The sequence below is a fragment of the Zootoca vivipara genome, chromosome Z2 (assembly GCF_965207765.1).
Source record: "Zootoca vivipara chromosome Z2, rZooViv2.hap1.1, whole genome shotgun sequence".
Lineage (NCBI taxonomy): Eukaryota > Metazoa > Chordata > Lepidosauria > Squamata > Lacertidae > Zootoca > Zootoca vivipara.
Genome location: NC_142585.1, coordinates 35,117,984 through 35,137,376, shown reverse-complemented (window position 1 = coordinate 35,137,376; position 19,393 = coordinate 35,117,984). Strand labels below are relative to the sequence as shown.

The 19,393-nt window shown below is 46.3% G+C and overlaps 1 protein-coding gene across 1 annotated transcript; it reads right to left on the bottom strand.

Annotated features, from left to right (window-relative positions):
• Positions 1-1,300: 1,300 nt before the first annotated feature.
• On the bottom strand, positions 1,301-18,323 carry PRDM12 (PR/SET domain 12). Its single transcript, XM_088664753.1, has 6 exons — positions 18,059-18,323; positions 9,273-9,463; positions 7,192-7,347; positions 4,460-4,571; positions 3,070-3,132; positions 1,301-1,683 (listed from the first exon to the last, which is right to left on the bottom strand). Exons 1-6 carry the CDS (start codon positions 18,321-18,323, stop codon positions 1,301-1,303), a joined length of 1,170 nt encoding a protein of 389 aa, XP_088520879.1.
• Between the last annotated feature and the right edge of the window lie 1,070 nt (positions 18,324-19,393).

The window sequence follows — 19,393 nt, the reverse complement described above, 5'->3', positions numbered from 1 at the left end:
CTACCGCAGGGGACGATAATGGAGTGCAGGTGCCTATGAGTGTGTGGGCAGGTGTTGTCAGATCCAGAAGAGAAGTGGGATCATTTGATAACTACCACCAAACCTCTAGAATAGCCATGTGTGGTATGTGGTGGCCTCTGGATACTTATGGACTCCATCTCCCATCAACGTCTGCAGCGAAGATGGCAGGGCTGGTCCAAGATGTGTTGACACCTGAAGCGGACACCAAAATGGCACCCCCCCTCCCTGCCAAGGAAGAAGGGGGGGGAGGGAAGACCTACTTCAGGAAAACAGGGGGGGTATTGATATTGGAATCTGCTTAGGGTTGCTATATTACAAAAGGTAAAATTCCTGACACCCGCAAAGTTATGAGCTTTTTTTGGGAAACCTAACCCAATAATAGTGATTTTAAGCTTTTAGAGCTCTTCCCGCTGCTTTTTCCATTGTGTTGCCCTACATCCGGGTTTTCCCTGACATTTTGACGATTTGGCAAAATCTTCCCCCCCCCTGCCATTTTTACACCTGCAAACCAGGACATATCAGGAATTTTCCTGGTGTATGGCAAGCCTAGTTCTGCTGCCCTGGTGGATCCTGCTGCCATAGAAAGAGATCTCACCTTGTCTAGCCCTGGAGGATGACCAACAGTTAAGGATAATGGAGTCCAGCAACATCTCGTTCCCTACTCCTGCTTTAAACTTAAGAATTATTTGAAGAAGTGCTTATTCCTCTACCCTTTGCTTTTCTCTCCATCTTTGCCATGGCTTCATCTTACGCTCAGCCTCTTAGCTCGTCCCCAGAAATATATCTAACTTGGATGCCTGAGTCAATGGGCAAAATAGGGAAGACCATACAGGCCTCACATCATGAACAAGAAACCAAGATGGTGGAAATCACCCAAGGAACTTGGATGGAAATATTAAAATACTAAAATAAAAAAATTAAGTGAGTCCCCCACCTAGTTCTCACACTTAGGAATAACGAGACCTTGCCAGAGCAGAATCCCTTCATCATTCCCGTCCAGACCAAGAGGTCCATTAATCCCTCCCCAGTTTTTTGTTTCTTACAGTGGGCAGCCAAAGGCTGCTGGGAATCTCGGAAGCAGGACCTGGAGGCCCCGCTCTGCCCCCCCTCTTGTTCAGATGGTAGACGTGTGCCTGAAGATGGAAGTTCCATTTGCCAAGCCCCACTAGAAGCCGCTGCTGGATGGGTCCACCACAAAAATCCCCCGCCCCTTTCCCCTGCGCGCTCACCGATGCCTTGGTGCCCACCAGTTCACAGAAGTGCCAGGGGGCTTCCGACCTCACAGCACCATGGTGGGGATGTGGTGAGCAAGGGAGGTGGGGTGCGGCACAGGCAGGGCCGGTGAATGTGACTGCAGGGAGCCATTGGGGGGCCGGTGCCTGGCACTTTTTTGGTGGGCCCGCAGGCCGGCCAGCTGGGAATAGGCACTTTGGCAGACCTGGCACTTGTAAGGGCGCTCGCCAGTGTGGAGCCGGACGTGGTTGCGGAGGGTGGAGGACTGGCTGAAGCGGCGGTTGCAGAAGCGGCAGACAAAGGGCTTGTCCAGGGTGTGGATGCGCATGTGGGAGCGGAGGTTGCTGCGGGAGTTGAATCCGCGGTGGCAGATGACACAGCGCATGCGGCCAGTGGAACTGGCACCTGCTTCAGCCGCGTGGAAGTCCTCTGCAGGGGCAATGGACAAGAGGGAGAAGTTTGGGTTATTTCCGGCAATAAACCCCACTCCCAAACAAAACATCATTTTATACACTCAGGCTTCATCTGTAACTATATATTTAAAATAGTTTCATACCTCTTTTTAAACACTCATGGGTTCCCCCCAAAGAATCCTGGGAGCTGTAGTTTGTTCAGGGCGCTGTTATTTCCCTCCCATAGCTACAATTCCCAGAGGAATTGTTTAAACCAGGCATATGCAAACTCTGCCCTCTAGATGTTTTGAGACTACAATTCCCATCATCCCTGACCTCGGGTCCTGTTTGCTAGGGATGATGGGAGTTGTAGTTCCAAAACATTTGGAGGGCCGAGTTTGCCTATGCCTGGTTTAAACCACTGTGATAGCTGCAGCTCTGTGAGGGGAATAGATATTATTTCATTCGGGTTGTGACTTCCTAGATAAAATCTGGTGGATAAGAATGCCTTTTCAGGGGATGAAAAGGTTTTACAGAGCAGTCCTACATGTTATGTACTCGGAAGGCTGGTGATGAGTGGACAATTAATTTTAATTATTACTACTACAAGTTACATGCCACTTGATTATACATTTTAAAAAATCCCTCAAAATCGTTTACAAAAAGAAAAAAATAATGAAATCAGTAAAAAAATAGTTAAAAACAATTATTTAAAACTTTTTTAAAAATAATAAGCTAAAAGCCACCTCTTTGTGTCTGGGTAGGCTTGCCTAAACAAAAATGGTTTTAACAGGTTGAAAAGAATACAGTGAAAGCACCTGCTTGTTATCACTAAGCAGGGAGTTCCAAAGTGTGGGTGGTGCTGCCACACTAAAAGATCTGATTTCTTACAAATCTGGAATCAGTATTTTGCGGCTCCTGTAACGGGGCCAATTCTGCAGATTGAAGCAGTTGAGTGGGCCTACTTGTGATCTTGCAGGTAAGCTGGGTGCAAGCTGCTAAGGGCTTTATATACTAATAGTAACACCTTGAACTTGGCCTGGTAGCAAATCAGCAACCAGTGATCTCTGAGCGCAGGTTTTATATGCTGATATGGCCTCACTCCTGTCAGCAATCATGCTGCAGCATTCTGCACCAATTGCAACTTCTGGGACAAGTGTGAGGGATGCCCCACTTAGAGCGCATTGCATTAATCCACTCCTGAAGCAATCAATGAGATACTGAGCCCCTGATTTTAATAAAAAAAATTATATAAACCTATAGGGCCTGATCCATCCCCACAAAGGAGCCCTCTTCCCTCACCCTGCCTGGCCTCAGTAGCTCGTGTGCAGTGCAGGAACTGCCACTTTGCATAGGGGAGGGTCACTGTCACCCTCCGGTTCACCCCCTCCAGCCATCCCTCGTCTCCCAAGGAGCACCCTACCTTGGAAGTTACTCATGCCCGGAGCAGGTGAGCCCACAGATGGGGACGGATCAAGCCCATATTCTATATGTATGTCATTAATGAAATAAACAATGCAATTAATATTTATCAAGGAGGGTCGTGCAGCAACATCAGTACCACTCTATATAGAACATGAACGAAAACTTTAAAAAGACACAGCCCGAATGAAATAAGATCTTTTAAAAACCCATTGCATGCCCTCAGATTCCCAAAGTTAGAAGCCACTTCTCTCCTTTCCCCTGTATAAATACTTCTGCTTGATAGCTTCAAAGACCTACTGTGGGCACAATTATGCCCTGGATTTTTATTGGAAGACTCTGTCAATGCAGACCTGTTTGAGATCTGGATCTCACAACTCTGGAACTTAATGCCGATGGACAAACGGGCAACCCATATGTGAGAGAGTCGAACAGGCAAGAAACCTGGCATAGTTTTATTACATATGCAACATTAATGGGGCATGATTACAGGCCTCTGAGGGCATATGGAAACCTTTGTTTATAAATTGAAAGTTGGATGTAATTAACTAGATATTTGGTACTTTTGTGCAGGAGGCAGGAGCAGCTGAATACCGATTGTCGTTTCTTGTATAAATAAGTGAAAATAATAAAATATTTTGAAGGGGGATTGCATTCCAGCAAGCCCCAGCAAAGTAAGATAAAAGCATTAAAAATGGCAGCAGGCCCAGTTGATACATTTGTTTGAAACACAGCAGCTTTGCCGGTTAAGAGCTTTGCCGGTTTTATTTAAAGGCTTCCCCCGAAAAGATACAAAGTGGCAGGCCTCTATCAGGAGACTATCACACACACACACACAGTTGTGATGCTGCAACTGACAAACAACAGGAATTAAAGTGCATGTCTGCATTGCCAGATAAAAATGATTGCACCTTTCTTTCCCCCCAAGGATACCTAAAACATTTACAACAGATGGTATTAAAGATACAGTATGTGGCATCCAGCATTAGCTGGAAAAAGAATAACTCATAAATCGCATGTCAAAATGCCCGAAGGACCCTGAAAAATTCTGTGTGGTTTGGTGGGGTACCATCTTATGTGCATCAGACACATGAGACTCCCTCTCCCCAGTACAGCGTGGAATTTGACTTTCCTGGTGGTCTTAAATACTTTACCAACCTATTATTAAGTCTGTTCTCAGATATGCTGCACTGCTTTTTGTATTTGTTTCATATTGATTTCTTCAAATTACAGTACTTTTTTTTTAAAAGAGAGAAATAGAAACAGGAGGGACTGGTTCCCACTCCCTCCCCACTCCACCCTGCAAATCCTGCAAACTGGCAGAGGGAAATCCTAAGAAAGGCAGGTTTTATACAGTGCCAACCCTGAGCAGAATTCAGCCATCTCCTTACCGTGCTTACTCTTCTTCTGCTCTTCCTCAAGTCCCAGCACTCCAGGGATCCCCAGGAAGGTATTGTGGGAGTTCCCATACCAAACGAGCAATTCTTGATCCGGAGGAATCATCTATAGAGAGAGAAGAGGGGGAACGGCTTTAAAAGGGGGATAGAAAAATTTATGGAGGAGGTGGCTCTTATTCTCAGGTCCTGTTTGCCGGTTTTTCACAGGCATCTGGTCATCTGTTGCAAGGATTGTGCTGATACCCTTCTAACCATTATTCTATATTATGATATGTCCAAAGTGTCAGTCCCTGTGCTTAAGGGCTACAATGTTTAACCAATTAGAGTGGGGAACACTTTTCAGCCCAAGGGCTGCATTCTATTTTGGGTGACCTTCCAAAGGCCACATGCCAGTGGTAGGTGGGTCCAGAGGGGAAATTGAATGGAGCTATGCATGTAAAAATGTCCCTTTGTTTTGTTGGCTAGTTTCTCTGCCCTCCACCCAGGAAACCAGAAGAGGCATTATCAGACCTCAAATTCCCTCAAGCAGGGCCAGTGAGGGATATGGTCCTTATAAGAAGAGCTCAAGGGCAAGAAAGTGAGGCCTGGAGGGCCACTTCCCCACCCTTGAATTAGATGAATCAGTTGGAGAAAAAAGGATAATCTAAAATATGCTGTAATCATTCCAGCAGGAGATATTTATTTCTTATTTATATGTTTAATCTTTTGGCTGCACCTAGTAGAAGAGGATAGCCTTTTTGAAACCGAAAAGGAGCTAGCCTCTTCTGCCAGGCAAACAGCTGCAGTTTAATATATATATAAAAACTGTAGATGGAAAGCATCATTTTAAAACAGGCATCCTCTCCACACTGAAATATGCATCACATACCAGAGGTTATCTGAAATCAGGTGACCAGAGAGGGGGCCTCCTTAGCACTGCCTCCCCACATTTCTGGGAATAGCCTCCTCACCGAGGCTTGCCCAGTGCTAACTGTGATATCATTTCTGGTGCCAAACAAAAGAGAAAAGAAACATTTTCCAGGCATGGATGAAAAGGTAACACCAGCCTTTTGCAGAGAAAGGTGGTGCAATTTCTCTGCGAAAACACCCTCACATTCCACTACATCACACAGAGAGCAGTTATTTTCTTTTACGAAAGCTAAGTAGCAAAATGGCAAAAGGCGTTAGAGAGATCTTCTGCAGGAGAAAAGAATCTCCCCCTCCCCCAAAATAAACCTACAAGTGTTGCTAAAATCTTAACTATCATTTTCACATTAGGAGGCAAAACCCCAGACATGAAAGATGGCACGTAATAACTGTTCTTAGCACTTCGGTGTGCGTAGGCTGTGTTTGCATCTCTCTCTGTGTGTGTGTGTGTGTTGCATTTCAGAATGTGCTGCAGGGGTAGATGCTCGCTGTGTGTGTGGTCTTCGGGTTCCAGCATTCCCCCACATTTGCAAAGCTTTACTTGTCCACTAAAGTGAAACAGATAGATAACCTAAAGCCAGCAGTAGAGTGACCTTCAGCCCGCCCAGACTCCAGCTCCCATCAGCCTTGGCTGTTCAGCTTCAGTGGTTGGTGGACAACGTAGTTTGGCTACATCAGGAAGGCAAAAAGCTCCCCACCCCCTGAACTAAAATCCTCAGTTGCAATCTCTGATGGGCACATGCACAGATGAGAAAGAAGTGGGCAGTTGTGGCTGCCACCCATTGGAAACTGGTATGGTGTAAGGCAGGGAGCCCAACAATAGGGGGCAGAGTTGATGGATTCCAGTTTTCTCCCCATCTTCCCCCCTCCCAGCTGAGTTCTACAAAGGCAACTCTGACACTCAGGAGGAGGAAGCTAGTAGCCAGTTCCGCTCCATGGACTGAATTTAATAAAGAAGGTAGACCGGTGAGGGCTGGCTGAGGGCAGACTGAGGTTGATGGGGTACCTCCCTGTTTGCCCTAATGGTCCATTCTCCTGTAGAAATTGATGCAGAGATGTTTTCAGCTGCACCTTAAAGAAGAGGCAAAACTAAAAAGTGGATAGCCTCTTAACATGGATGTAGCTGGGGGCGGGCGGGCAGGGGGTATCTCCCCCCCACCAGTAAATAAATAAAAATACTTAGCGAACTGACCAATCAAAGGCAGCATAAAAACTTGTGCAGGGAAAAGCATATTGTGTCAAACACCTAAAAGTCCACAACAAAATGCAATTTCCAATAGGAATTTCATAGAGCCACCCCTCTGGCTTCCGAGATCTCTAAGAAGAGCCTGCTGGATCAGGCCAGTGGCCCAACCAGTCTAGTATCCTGTTCTCACAGTAGCGAAGCAGATGCCTGTGGGGAAACCCGCAAATAGGATCTGAGCCCAAGATCACTCTCTCCTTCTGTGGTTTCCAGCAACTGGAATTCAGAAGCGTTACCTCCTCTTGATTGTGGAGGCAGAGCATAGCCATTGTGGCTAGTAGCCATGAATAGCTCTACCTGCCACAAATGTGTCCGATTCCCTTCTAAAGTCATCCTAGTTTAATGACAAAATGCCTTTGCATTTCAGCAGCAGAACAAGTATACCAGCAAATTGCTTTCTCTTGGCGCTACATTGGATTCAATCCTATGTTTCTACATTTAACTCCCCAGCACCAGAAGTATTTAAAAAAAGTCTGAAGAAGCACCAGCAACTTAGGTTGAAGGCAAGTATTTTTGCTCTACTGGTGCATTTCACACCCTACACCCTCACCCGTTCCCTTGTACGTAACACCCTTACCTCAATGGCCTTGTAAAAGATGCTGTTCCCAATTTGGACCACCTCCAGGTTCTGTTCCTGCTCATTTCTGGCACACTTGATGTATGTCATCCAGCTGCGATGGTCCTCTTGGCTGGCGTCAATGAAATAACGGACTGTTCCATCTTCATTGAAGACCTGGAAAGAAGGGCAAGAGGGTTTCAGTCCATGAATCACACCCACCTCCTACCACATCTGAATAGATGCATCCAGGTTATCCCACCCCAGAAAAGGTATCATCAGTGTGCTGGAAAAGTTGTAGAAAATTATCAGAAGTTATCAAGGGTTTTTTTTTTTTTTCAAGGGCTTTTAAATCTTTCTGCAACTTATTTTTCTCACAGTGGCAAGCCAGATGTTCCAACAGAAAGCCTGCAAAACAGGACCCAAGTGCAACAGCAACCCTCTCTTCCTGTGGCTTCCAGCTACTGGGTATTCAGAAACATTACTGCCTCTGAACATGGATGCAGAGCATTAGCCATTGTGGCTGGTAGCCATGGATAGCCTTGTTCCATAGTTGAACCAAGAGCTGCATGAAGAAGTCCTTCCTCTGATCTGTCCTGAATCCTCCAACATTCAGCTTCATTGGATGCCCACGAGTTCTAGCATCACGAGAGATGAAAAAAGGCTTTTCTCTATCGATTTTCTCCATGCCAGGCATAAATTTATACACTTATGTCTATTATGGCAACCTAGTCTGCTTGTGTGACAAAGCCATCCATTCCACCGCCTCCTTCTGACTCATTCTTTCCCACAGGCATTCCCTGCGTTCCTAATAGCTGCATTAGTTCATAACCATAGTCTCTTCTGAGAAGGCCCATAAATGGATGCTGAACGCAACAATGCCTCTGGAAGTTTGCCCACCCCCGCAAGTGGTATTCTCAGGCACAACGTCTCTAAATACCTCAAGGACTACCTCTCCCCATATGAACCACCCTAGACCCTGCAAGCTTCATCTGAGGCCGTTCTTTGTGTGCCTCCTCCACAAGAGGCCTTGGGAGTGGACCATTCCTCTTCTCCCAGGCCTTTGGCTAATTAAACGTTCTATGGCCTTTTAAACTGGGGGGGGGGGTTTGTATTGTTTATTTCTGTTACTATCTCATGTATTTTTGTGTTTTTATATTGTAAACCACCCTGTGATACTCTGAGGAAAGGTGGTATAGAAAACTAATTAATAAAATAATAAATGGGTAGGTTTTATTTAGTTAGCCTGGCTCATAACCATTGATAGACTTCTAATCCTCTTTTCAAGCAATCTAAGATGGCAGTTCTCAAACATACACACTGCAGACCACTCAGAAATCACTGGGGGTGGGGATCATAGAACTGGAGAGTTGGAAGGGACCCTGAGGTTCATCTAGTCCAACGCCCTGCAATGCAGGATGTATCTCAGTAGACTTCTGAATAAACTTTTATTTGTTGTTCTGGAAATCAAACCACATATCACTCACACTTTAACTGTTGTGATCTTGTTACAGGTACTGAAGGAATTTTTTTATTTTATTTGTTGTGATCTTGCCATTCTGATATGACAGGTGTGCCTGTTTTTATACACTGGACTAGCATCAATTTGTGAAAATTTTGGGCTGTAGACTAGGCCATTGTTAAGAGTGTTAACAATGGCCTCAATCTCTGTCATCAGGAATGGGAGGATAAAAGGAAATACAAGGCCAAGTATACATATTGTGGGCTGTTCCACAACCTAAAGTAAAGGGACGTAGCTCAGAGCTAGAACATCCGCTTTGCATGCAGAATGTCCCTGGTTCAATCCCTAGCATCCCTTCTTTCCCCTTCCTAATGGGGGAATGCCTGTTTAAAAAAGAGGCATTCTTCTATCTCTTGCATCCCATCTCTTCGTTCAGGGACAGAAGACCTGTGGCCTTTCAGATGTTGTTGGACTTCAGCTCCCATCATTCCTGGACCATTAGCCATGCTGGCTGCAGGGGTTCATGGGAGTTGGAGTCCCACAACATCTGAAGAGCTATGGCTTCCCCCACCCTGTTCCAAGAAGAGCCACCCTCCTCTCTCACGTGGACACACACATGCACACATCCTTGCTTCTTTACCTCCCACATCAGATTGTTGTTTTTGCAAAGGTCCACATGCTCTGGGGAGATGATCCGGCCAGTGAAAGGTCCCATCTCTGTGCCCGCTTTGATCCAGGTCTTAGAAAAGATGCCCAGCCCTTCTCCAGGGATGGAACTCTGGGCAATAATGACCTCTGAAGGCAGCACCAAGCTGGATAACTTCTGGACCTCTGTGGGTCAGAGAGAAAGAGAAAAGGGAGGGAGAGAAAGAAGTTAAGCTACACCAGTGGTTGTTCCCAAACTTTTGGGGGGGGGCGCCCAAAATGCTCCCCACCCTACACTATAAAAAGCATTATTCACAATAGCAGTTTGCACAACCCACTAAATAAAATTCAAAACAGCAATAATTAGTTTCAAATTTATTCAAAATCCAGTTAAAACAATTCAGTGGAATAGAGTGTAAGGAAGCCCACGAAGTTCTGACTTTCCCCATGATGACTACTTCGATTGTTTTTGTTTTTTTTTGAAATATCAAATTATTTCAAGAATTTCTCCTTTTTTATTGGTGCCCCTGCTTCACTAGAGCTCTAAACAAACACAAACCCCTGTGTTGCAAAACGTAACAATCTACAAAAATGGAAACGCAACACGCAATGTACTTAGGCTGCCCCTTGGGTAATCCAGCATTTGGAGCAAGCAGGAACAGAGAAATGGGAACTGCCTCATTTTTGGATCAAAGCAGCCCAGTATACTGTTTCCGCCAGTGGCCAGCAGATGTCTCTGAGCCTTTGTGAGCAGGTTGCAAAGGCAAAGTCTGTCATCTCCGAACATCTCGGCTATACTGCTTCTGTAAATTGAGGGTATGGTTAACTAGCACAGCTGAGAGATTTGTCGTGAATTTTCAACAAACCTCAGTTCTTGCTCCTGGTTAAAAATTCCACTAACATCTGTGGGTTCCCTCCCCTATACCTTTTCTCAAACTCAGCTGTCCCCAATTTGCAATATGGGAATAACAAAAGAACTACCATGCACAGTTGTCATCCGGAGTCCCAAAAACAACACCTGTTTTTGTACACTGGGCATTTGAAAGGCAGGGGGGAGCTCAAAATCATGATCTGAGGTTCTGCTACTGCCACCGTTCACATCAGCCACCTAAGAAACACACCCCAGTTTGCCTAATGGTAGGTCCAGCCTATCATTATCATTCAATGGGTTGCTCGTATCTTCCAAAGTATAAGAGCCCAGCTACTGGATGAGGCCAAGATCCAGGGGTGAAACTAGGCTTTATTTCAAAGACTCAGTTTGGCACACACACACACACACACACACACACACACACACGAGTATTTGCATACACATAGGTACATACACAGGCTGAGAGCCTCAATGGTGCCCCTCTGAATGCTTCACACCACCCCCACCCCCTGTAGCTACAGCTCTGCAAGGTCCATCTAGTCCAGCATCCTGTTCTCACAGGGGCTGAGCACATGCCCATTGTGGGAAGCCCATAAAAGCAGGACCTGAGTGCAAGAACACTGTCCCCTTCTGTGGTTTCCAGCAACCAGCATTCAGAAGCATTGCTGCCTCCGATAGTGGTGGGAGAGCACAGCTATCAGGGTTAACAGCAATTGCCTTCCCATTCACAATTCTCACTGTCCAGAGGATGCAAGGGGGGGGGGAAGCACAGAACACCTGGGATGGGTCAGGAAAAGAGCCCAGGAAAAAAAGAATTCCACATCTCACTATCTCCATAGTGAGAGGGAGGCAACTGGCTCGTGTGCCAGTAATATGAGCAGCCGACAGAGAAACTGAGAGCTCTCCCCCCAGTTCATTGCCACTTTGTTTCCATTGTCCTCTCTTCGAAGAGATGCTTTTTTAAAGGTGAGGCAGGTTAAAAAGAGGCGCTCACCTCTCCGGTGCAGGCAGAAATCTAGCAAATTGCGTAATTGTGCTGGTGGTACCCAAGCTGCAAATACAACCCGATCTAGGGACTGATTTAGGTGAGAGTGTTTGGTTTAAATGCTGGCTGGTGCTGCGTGCACACATTACTGGCTTAAAATGCACTGAAACCATTCTTTTTCTCAATTTGGATTGAATCTGGGATTTTTTAGAAGGGGATACATCAAAATGCAGCATTTTCCAAGGACAGGATAGATATGGATGGGGGGTTAATGTCATGTGTGTACCCAGTGCTTTTTTTTTCTAGGGGGACGCATACCCCTAAACCTTTTGTGAATCTAAGTTTGGCCTCATTGCGGGGCAGTATTTCAATATGAGTAGGAAAATGAGAGTACCCCTAAACATTTTTTTAAAAGAAAAAAAAGCCCTTCCCAAACCAGTGAAGGGAGTGCTCTGGATGCAGAGTAAGATGTAGCGTATATACAGTCAGAGTCCCTGGAGAATAACCAGGGGGTTATGGCTGCGTTACTGTTTTGCATTAAGGGCTATAGGAGCAGGCTGGAAGAATAATTATGCATTTTTCATTCCAGTTCATAAAGTGCATGTGCCACTTGATTGTAAAGAAGAACAAAGCAGTTTATAAAATTATGAAATGATCAGGGTTGTGTTTTTTTAAAAAAAGCCTAAAGTATATAAATTCCTCTGGGAGATTTCACTCATTGCCCCATCCAGATGCATATGAATTCATGCTCATGCTCAAAACCCCACCACCAACACCACCGTTATTCTCAAACCTTTCCTCTTTCATCTCCTCTGTCTAAATTTAGAAGCACCCTGCGGTAGAGACTTGTCCAGGTTACATTATTACGGAAGTACCACGCCGCCACTTGCATTAAACAGGCCATGTCCGCCATGTACCGTGTTTCTCATATTATAAGACACGTCTTATATTTATTTTTTCCTCAATAAAACACACTATGGCTTATATTCAAGGGATGTCTTATTTTTTTCCTCCTCCTGCCGCGGCCGGCATTGCTGCTGCGCCTATCACTATGTCTTATTTTCGGGGTATGGCTTATATTCCTTGAATGCTTAAAAATCCTGCTATGGCTTATTTTATGGGTATGTCTTAAAATATGAGAAACAGGGTATATTTAAAGCCTATTTAATGCACCTTTACATCATGTTCCCAGTATCCTGGGAGCTGCAATTTGTGGAGGGTTCTGGGTAAACTACAGTTCCCATGATTCTTTGGGGGTGCCATGTGCTTGAAATGTGTACTAAATGTGCTTTAAAAGTATGGTGTGATTGTGGAGATTATTTTTATTTTGGGTGTGTGTGTGTGTATAAGCCCTTTTAAATTGAGGGAGATTGACTATGTTACCATAGATCTATCCCCTGAGCGAGAACTTAGTTCAACGCAGCCTATTCACTCCAGTGCATAGATGATCAAAAGCCAGGAGTGCAAGATGGCACAGGAACAGTTGTGCTATCTATAAAACACACTCTGTTAAACCTACATGGCAGTCCACGTTGCAAACACACGTCCCTTTTTAAGAGACGATTGGACTTCTCCAGCTAAGAAGCTGGAGCAGCTAAGAAGCAACTCACAGTTGGTGAGTGCTGACAGCAATGGAGACAAGAGAGGGCTGCTGATCCAGAAGTGGAGCCAATACGAAGTTTGCAAAAGTATGAAAACCCATTTTAAGAAAACTAAAAGAGGCACATCCCTCTTATGTACAAATGAGAGCCATGGGAAATAATGGAAAGGAAAATAGGAAAGGAATGGAGTATTATGGTGAAGGGCACAGCTGGCTGGCTGACTGGCTGGTGAATACCCAGCAAACATTTTATCACAAGCCTCACTTGTAAGTAATGTTACACACATTTTGGATTCCAAAGCTCAAGCCTTGTCTCTATAACAAAGTACATCATATACACATAGCGGAACGCTCTCCCCAGGGAGGCTTGCTTGGCACCTTCATTATACACTTTTAGGCGCCAGGCAAAAATGTTCCTCTTCCACCAGGCCTTGGGCTGATTAACATCTTATATACTTTTTAAATGTTTGGGCAGGGGCAGTTATTGGTTTGTGGTCTTTGTTCTTGTTTTTATTATGCATGTTGTGTTTTTATTCTGTATTTTATGTTGTGAACTGCCCTAAGATCTACAGATGGTGGGCGGTATACAAATTGAATTAGTAAAATAAAATAAATAAACACTGAACACCTGTAGAGCACCTCAGCACTCCACAAAAGCAGGTGACAGCGTGAGCCACACCAGCATAATGCATGGAGGAACGGTGTGCTTCCAAGCTATATTCTCTTGAAGAGATTTGTGTTATTCTTTAGCCATAAGGTTACAGCAATCATTTTTTAAAAAATGCTTACCTCTGAATATCAGGCGCCAAGAAGAAAGAATGGGGTGGGCTGTCCCTTAAAAACCTGGCATTTGGCTGTCCTCCACTGGAAACAGGATCTTAAAGCAGATCAACCATTTTGTCTGATCCATCAAGGCTCTCCCTATATGCTCTTAAAATCACTTACGCTCCGGAAATGTAGCCTCTACATTCAGGAAATGGGCCAGTTACCAATTTGCCCATCACACACACACACACACACACACTACAAACACACAGATACCACCCTACAAGCACACACAGACACACAATTGTCACAAACCATCACTGTTGTGTGTGTGGGGAGCCCATCTCTGTTGAGTGGGACCCTGATGAGTATCCTCAAAGTCTTATCTTGATGACCCCACAGACCCCTGCCAGGAACCAACCATACATACTAGGAATGCACAAGCTTTCGTGATAATCCACACAGACACACATCTACAAATCATGCCGAATATAATGGCTATGCGAGGGTGTGTAGAATACATAGGTCCCCCCTTGCCTCACCACCCAACCATAGACCCCAAAAGCACAATCACTTGGCCCTCAGTCACCAACTTAGAGAGGTGTGCGGATGTTTGGTGTAACTGAATTGGGGTCATCATGCAATATGTTGGCAGAGAATTATAGCCCACTGAGTTTTACTCAGAGTAGACTCCTAGTGTTGGGGACTCCTAGGTGTGGGTTTCTCCAGGAAAAGTATGCATTGGTTAACCAGTTGGTTAAAATGTCCCCACTGAAACTTCAAGTTCCACTTCAGGGGAAGGGGGAACATCCATGGATAAGTGGAAGAGCATATACTATGAGTGCAGAAGGCCTAGGCTGAACCCCCACCCCACTCCCCACTGCAAAGGCATCTCCAGGGAAGGCTGGGAAGATGCCCCACCTAAAACTTTGGAGAGTGATGGTGGTTAGTGTAGACAATACTGAGCTAGCTAGACCCAGGGTCTGACTCAGTGTAAGACATCACTTTTTGTTTTAATCAGTCACTTATTCAGAACCATGAGGACTAGATCCTTAGTTATAGGGAAGGGCTGCAGCTCAGCAGCAGAGCATCCACTCTGAGTGCAGAAGATCCCAGGTTCAGTCACCAATGGCATCTCCAGGTAGAACTGGGAAGGCACCCAATCTGAAACCCTGGGGAGCTGCTGCCAGTCAGTGTAGACAATACTGAGACAATACTGAGCTTGATAGTCCTAAAATCTGGACTGGTATACAAGCAGTCAACAGTGTCACCATCAGGGCAGGACTTGTGGAGCGGATGTCTGGGGACCCTCTCAGCAGAATAAGCTGGAGCCCCCACCCCTCAAATGTATAACTGCCACAGTTGGAGCTAAGTGAATGCACATTAACAACTGAGGTGAGGAACACAGGAAGCTCCACATACTGTAGTTCCATTTTGTCTACACTGACTGGCAGCAGCTCTCCAGAATTTCAGGCAGGGTTTCCCTCCCAACCCTACCTGAAGATGCCATCCAGGGTCGAACCTGGGAACTTTTGCATGCAAATCAGGTGCTCTACCGCTGAGCTATGACCCTTGCTCTAAAAGCCAATTAAGTTTCTAGTCCTTGTCGTTCTGGGGAAATAAAAATATTTATTTTGCAGGAACACAAAACAACACACACACACACACACACACACACACACACACACACACAGGCAAATAGTCATCAAGTCCAGATTTGGAAATTGTGTGCTTTCTAGTTTCCCACAGGTATTTGGTTGGCCACTGTGAGAACAGGACCGCCAGACTAGACAGAACCCCTGGCCTGATCCAAGCAGAGATCTTTTTGGGGATTCTAAACTGTGCCCCTGCTAACCTCACACACAGAATCTTCTCACTCACAGATCTTCATTGATGGGGTGTGCAGTACAACACACCCTGATTGAGGCCCTGTGGGGTGCATATACCCCATGGAATGGGGTGGAGGAGAGCGGGAGCATAATCTTTTACAAGCCTCCCTTTCTAAGCCAACCTTTTTCCCACTGGGAAAAAGTGGGATGTGGAACAAGGGGGTTCCTGGGCTGGGGAGGGGGAGGGTGGAGAGGGTTAAATAGTGTCCATTGCACTCCATAAAGCAATTTGTCACACTGTTTAAAGTGATCTGCATTCATTTAAGTCCCTTGGATAGAAAATCACTAATTCTAAATTCATTAGCCTTTGGAGATCGCTGTTTGCCCGTCCATGGTCGGCCCTGAATGCCCTCAGAAACTTGTTCTAAAAGGCCCAGGAATTTCTCTGGACAAAATGGGAGAGATTAGCTGGTTGACATCCCTTGAAAGGCCACAGAATGGAGTTTTCATGGCAAATTAAGAAAGGAACAGTAATCTTCCAGGGAGGGTGGGGGGAGTGTAGAAGCAGGGAGTCACGGAGATGCCAGCAGGGAAAATAGACCGTCCTAGGATTGATGAATGAGGGAAAAGCACTTGAGACATTTTGAAGAAAAAGAAAAATGTGACCCCCCCATCAATCCTTTCTTCTTCTTCTCTCCGCCCCCCCTCCCAAATTGCCCTTTTAAAGTTCTTGGTTTAAGTGGGAATTTCTCTTCCCCCCCCCTCAGGTCAGGCCCAAGTTAACTAAATGAATTTAAAATTTCCTTTATCAGTCAGCTGCTATTACACGCCTAATAAGAATTTAAATGCCAAAGGCTTTTCAAAGAGAGAGAGAATGAGGCTCATACTTTTTGCGGGGTGAAGAGCTAAATTCAAGGGGAAGACGGATTGAGAAAGGCAGAAAATGATTATTATATATATATCTATAAGATTAAAAACATCTTTTGGGGACAAATTTACACTCTGGTTAAGTTGAGAGGCAGAAAAGTATGTGTTTAGTTCTTCTGAAAGGGTGGGTGAGGAGAAGGAGGGGAGAGGATTTTGGAGACCATTCAGATAACACAGTGATGGGAAAATCCCAGTGCTTTTAGAATTGGTCTAGTGGGCTTTTACAGAAGCTGGATGGGTTGGCTGATTTATTTGTTTTGTTTTGGGATTTTTATTTTTATTTTCTCCTGGGGGAGCGAATCGAGGTCTCCTGTGTATATCAGATCTGGCACTGATCTGTTACTTCATCCTTTTCGGGGGGGGGGCGCTGGGGGTGGAGATCCCAACCTAATCTTGCGACTGCACGCAAAATCATCAGAGTTTCTCTCCTTGCGCTTTTTAGATTTCTTTTTGAGGACAGGTAAGGTACTTTCCACCCGTCCCCCTTTAGGAACACATACTTTTGCTGTTGCTGCTGGCATCCTTCTGTCTCGAGGGACAATGGAAGAGCATGCTAAGGTGGGGTAAAGTCAAAGTGTTGGAGAGTTACAGCGCCTGCTGTGGAAGCTGCCTTCATACTGGCTCAGACCACTGGATCCATCTGCTGAATATTGTCTACACGGATTAGCAGTGGCTTTCTCAGGATTTCAGGCATGGTTCTCCCCCTACCTGGAAATGCCAGTGAGACCTTCTGCATGCAAAGCAGCTGCTCTACCACTGAGCTCCTGGCCTTCCCCTTAAAAAGAACTAAGATTCCAATCCTCGTGGTTCTGAATTCGAGTTTAAGTAGGGACGTGGGGAGCTGCCTTCTTTTGAGCCAGGCCAGTGCTCCATCTAGTTCAATATTGCCTACACTGACTGGCAGCAGCTCTCCGATTTCAAACACGAGGTCTCTCCCAACGCTACCAGGAAATGCCACTGTGGATTGAGCGTGGGACTTTCTCGCTCTATCGCACTTCCCTTTATTTCTGGGGTTGCAGAGCGCGCAAGGAGAGAGAAACTGATGATTTTGCGTGCAGTCGCAAGACTTACGCATCGCTGGTTAGAGGGGAAAAACAATTTTCGAAAACCCATGCTTTGAGGGGAGGATGTGAAATGAAGGGTGGAAGAGTGGGGTGCTGGAAAATTATTCAGCACTTTTTTTCTTGTGAGCCAGGGGTTCTAAAAGAACTTTGTGTCTCTCAGATTTGGGAAAAAGAAATCCCTGATGAATCCACAGGCGGAATGGGATGCCTTTAGGGCATTTCTTAATAAAGGCACATTTTTGTTTAGGCGGAGCCAATAGTGTCGAGAGCTACCTCGGGGCTTCATCGCGTCTGGTTTCAGCGGGAGAGATTTTGAAAGCGCGCCTCAGTTTTCCCCATGGAAGGCAACCGGGACCCCCCTCCCAAAAAGTACGTATTGGAGTCTCGCTGAATACTGCCCAGGAATGCAACACTCAGTTTATAGCCCTCTTTGCTGTTGTTGTTGTTTTTAACAGACAAACTTCCTAAGGCTGTAACCCTAACCCACTTACCTGGGAGTAAGCTCCAAGGGATGCAATAGAAATTACTCCCAAACAAACACGGCTGGAATTAAACTTTCCAGCTGCCACCCTGACCCCACTTACCTGGGAGCAACACCAGTTGAATGCAACAGGACTTACTCCTGAGTAGACACGGTTAGGTTTGCGCTTGGAAATTATTCTCACACACCCTTCTGGAACTCTATCCCCCCCCCCACACACACCGACCCTCCAAGAGGTCTCTGAGGACGATAGACTCACCTCCAGAGAAGGACTGAGCCAGGACCTCCGCCGTGAAGGCCGTTTTGGGGTTGCTGTGCGCTCCTCCTCCGCCTCCTCCGCCTCCACCACCACAGCCCCCGGCGGCCTTCTCTTCGAAGAGCTGCTCGCCCAGGACGTTCCTCCACCGGCCGTAGAGGAAGCTGTGCAGGATGTCCGACGTGATCACCTCGGCCAGCGAGAGCCCGGGCCCCTTCAGCCCCCCCTTGAGGACCAGGGCTTCCGCGGGGAGCACGGAGCCCATCATAAGGACAAGGTGGGGCGAGGCTTTAAGGGAGATGGTAGATTTTGGGGTGTGTGGGAGTGTGTGTGTGAAAGTGGGGGGGGGCAAGCTTGCAGCTGGGGTCTGTGTGGGGGTCAGAGATTCTGGGCAGCTGGTTCTGATCTGTTCGGGAAGAGAGAGAGAGAGACAGAGAGAGAGAGCATGAGAGGGAAGTGGGCTGTCCCAGGAGCAAGTGGACCAAGCCACTGCCTGCTTAGCAAGTGGCAACAGAGTCTTCTGGGCCCAGGTCCTGAGGGCTGGTACTATATATGCGCTCCGATGACCCCTCTAATTGGTTATTAATAACCCCCCCCTCCTCTACCACCCTGACGTCGCAAGATAGACTTGTTCTACCATAAGGAGCCAGCGCTTGAGAAAAGGGAGAGAGTGGGAAGGAGGGAGGGGGGCCTCCTCCTTTAGAAGGGGTGGGGGCAGCTGATCCAGGCGGAGAGGCGGAGAGTCTGCCTTTCCTAGCCCACCCTGAGCCCACCAATGGAGGCAGAGACAGAGAGAGGCAGGACGATGTGGGGGGGGGGGAGAGAATCACATCTTTCGACACCTGCTATTTCCAAAGGTTCCTGGCACACACAAAAAGCCTTGCCAGCCTCTTTAAACAACTCCCGGGAGGACTAGAGAGGAGAAGAGAGTTTAAAAATTAAAATAATAATGTTGATAATAATCTAGGAAGGGATTCTGGCACACGCAGAGATCTCACCGCACCTGCAAGGTCCGGGGATCTATTCCCCGCCCCCTCGATTGGAAAGAGGGGTCTTTTTTTAAAAAAGCGCAAAGAAGGGAATACTGAGGCTAGGATGAAGTGGGTGTTCATTAATGGGGCAAGTGGAGAGCCTCCATACACCCGCCCAGAGGTGTAAGGAGCGAGCGATCGGCTGGCGTTCCACCCGAGAAAGAGAAAACGACGAGAAAACGAGAACCGGGAATCTTAGACGTGAAACTGACCAGGGAAATGGACAAGGCGCGCTGCGCTTGGGTTGGAAACTGAGAGACAGCGCAGATCGGAGGGGTCCTCTTATGTTTTTGAAACAATATGAATA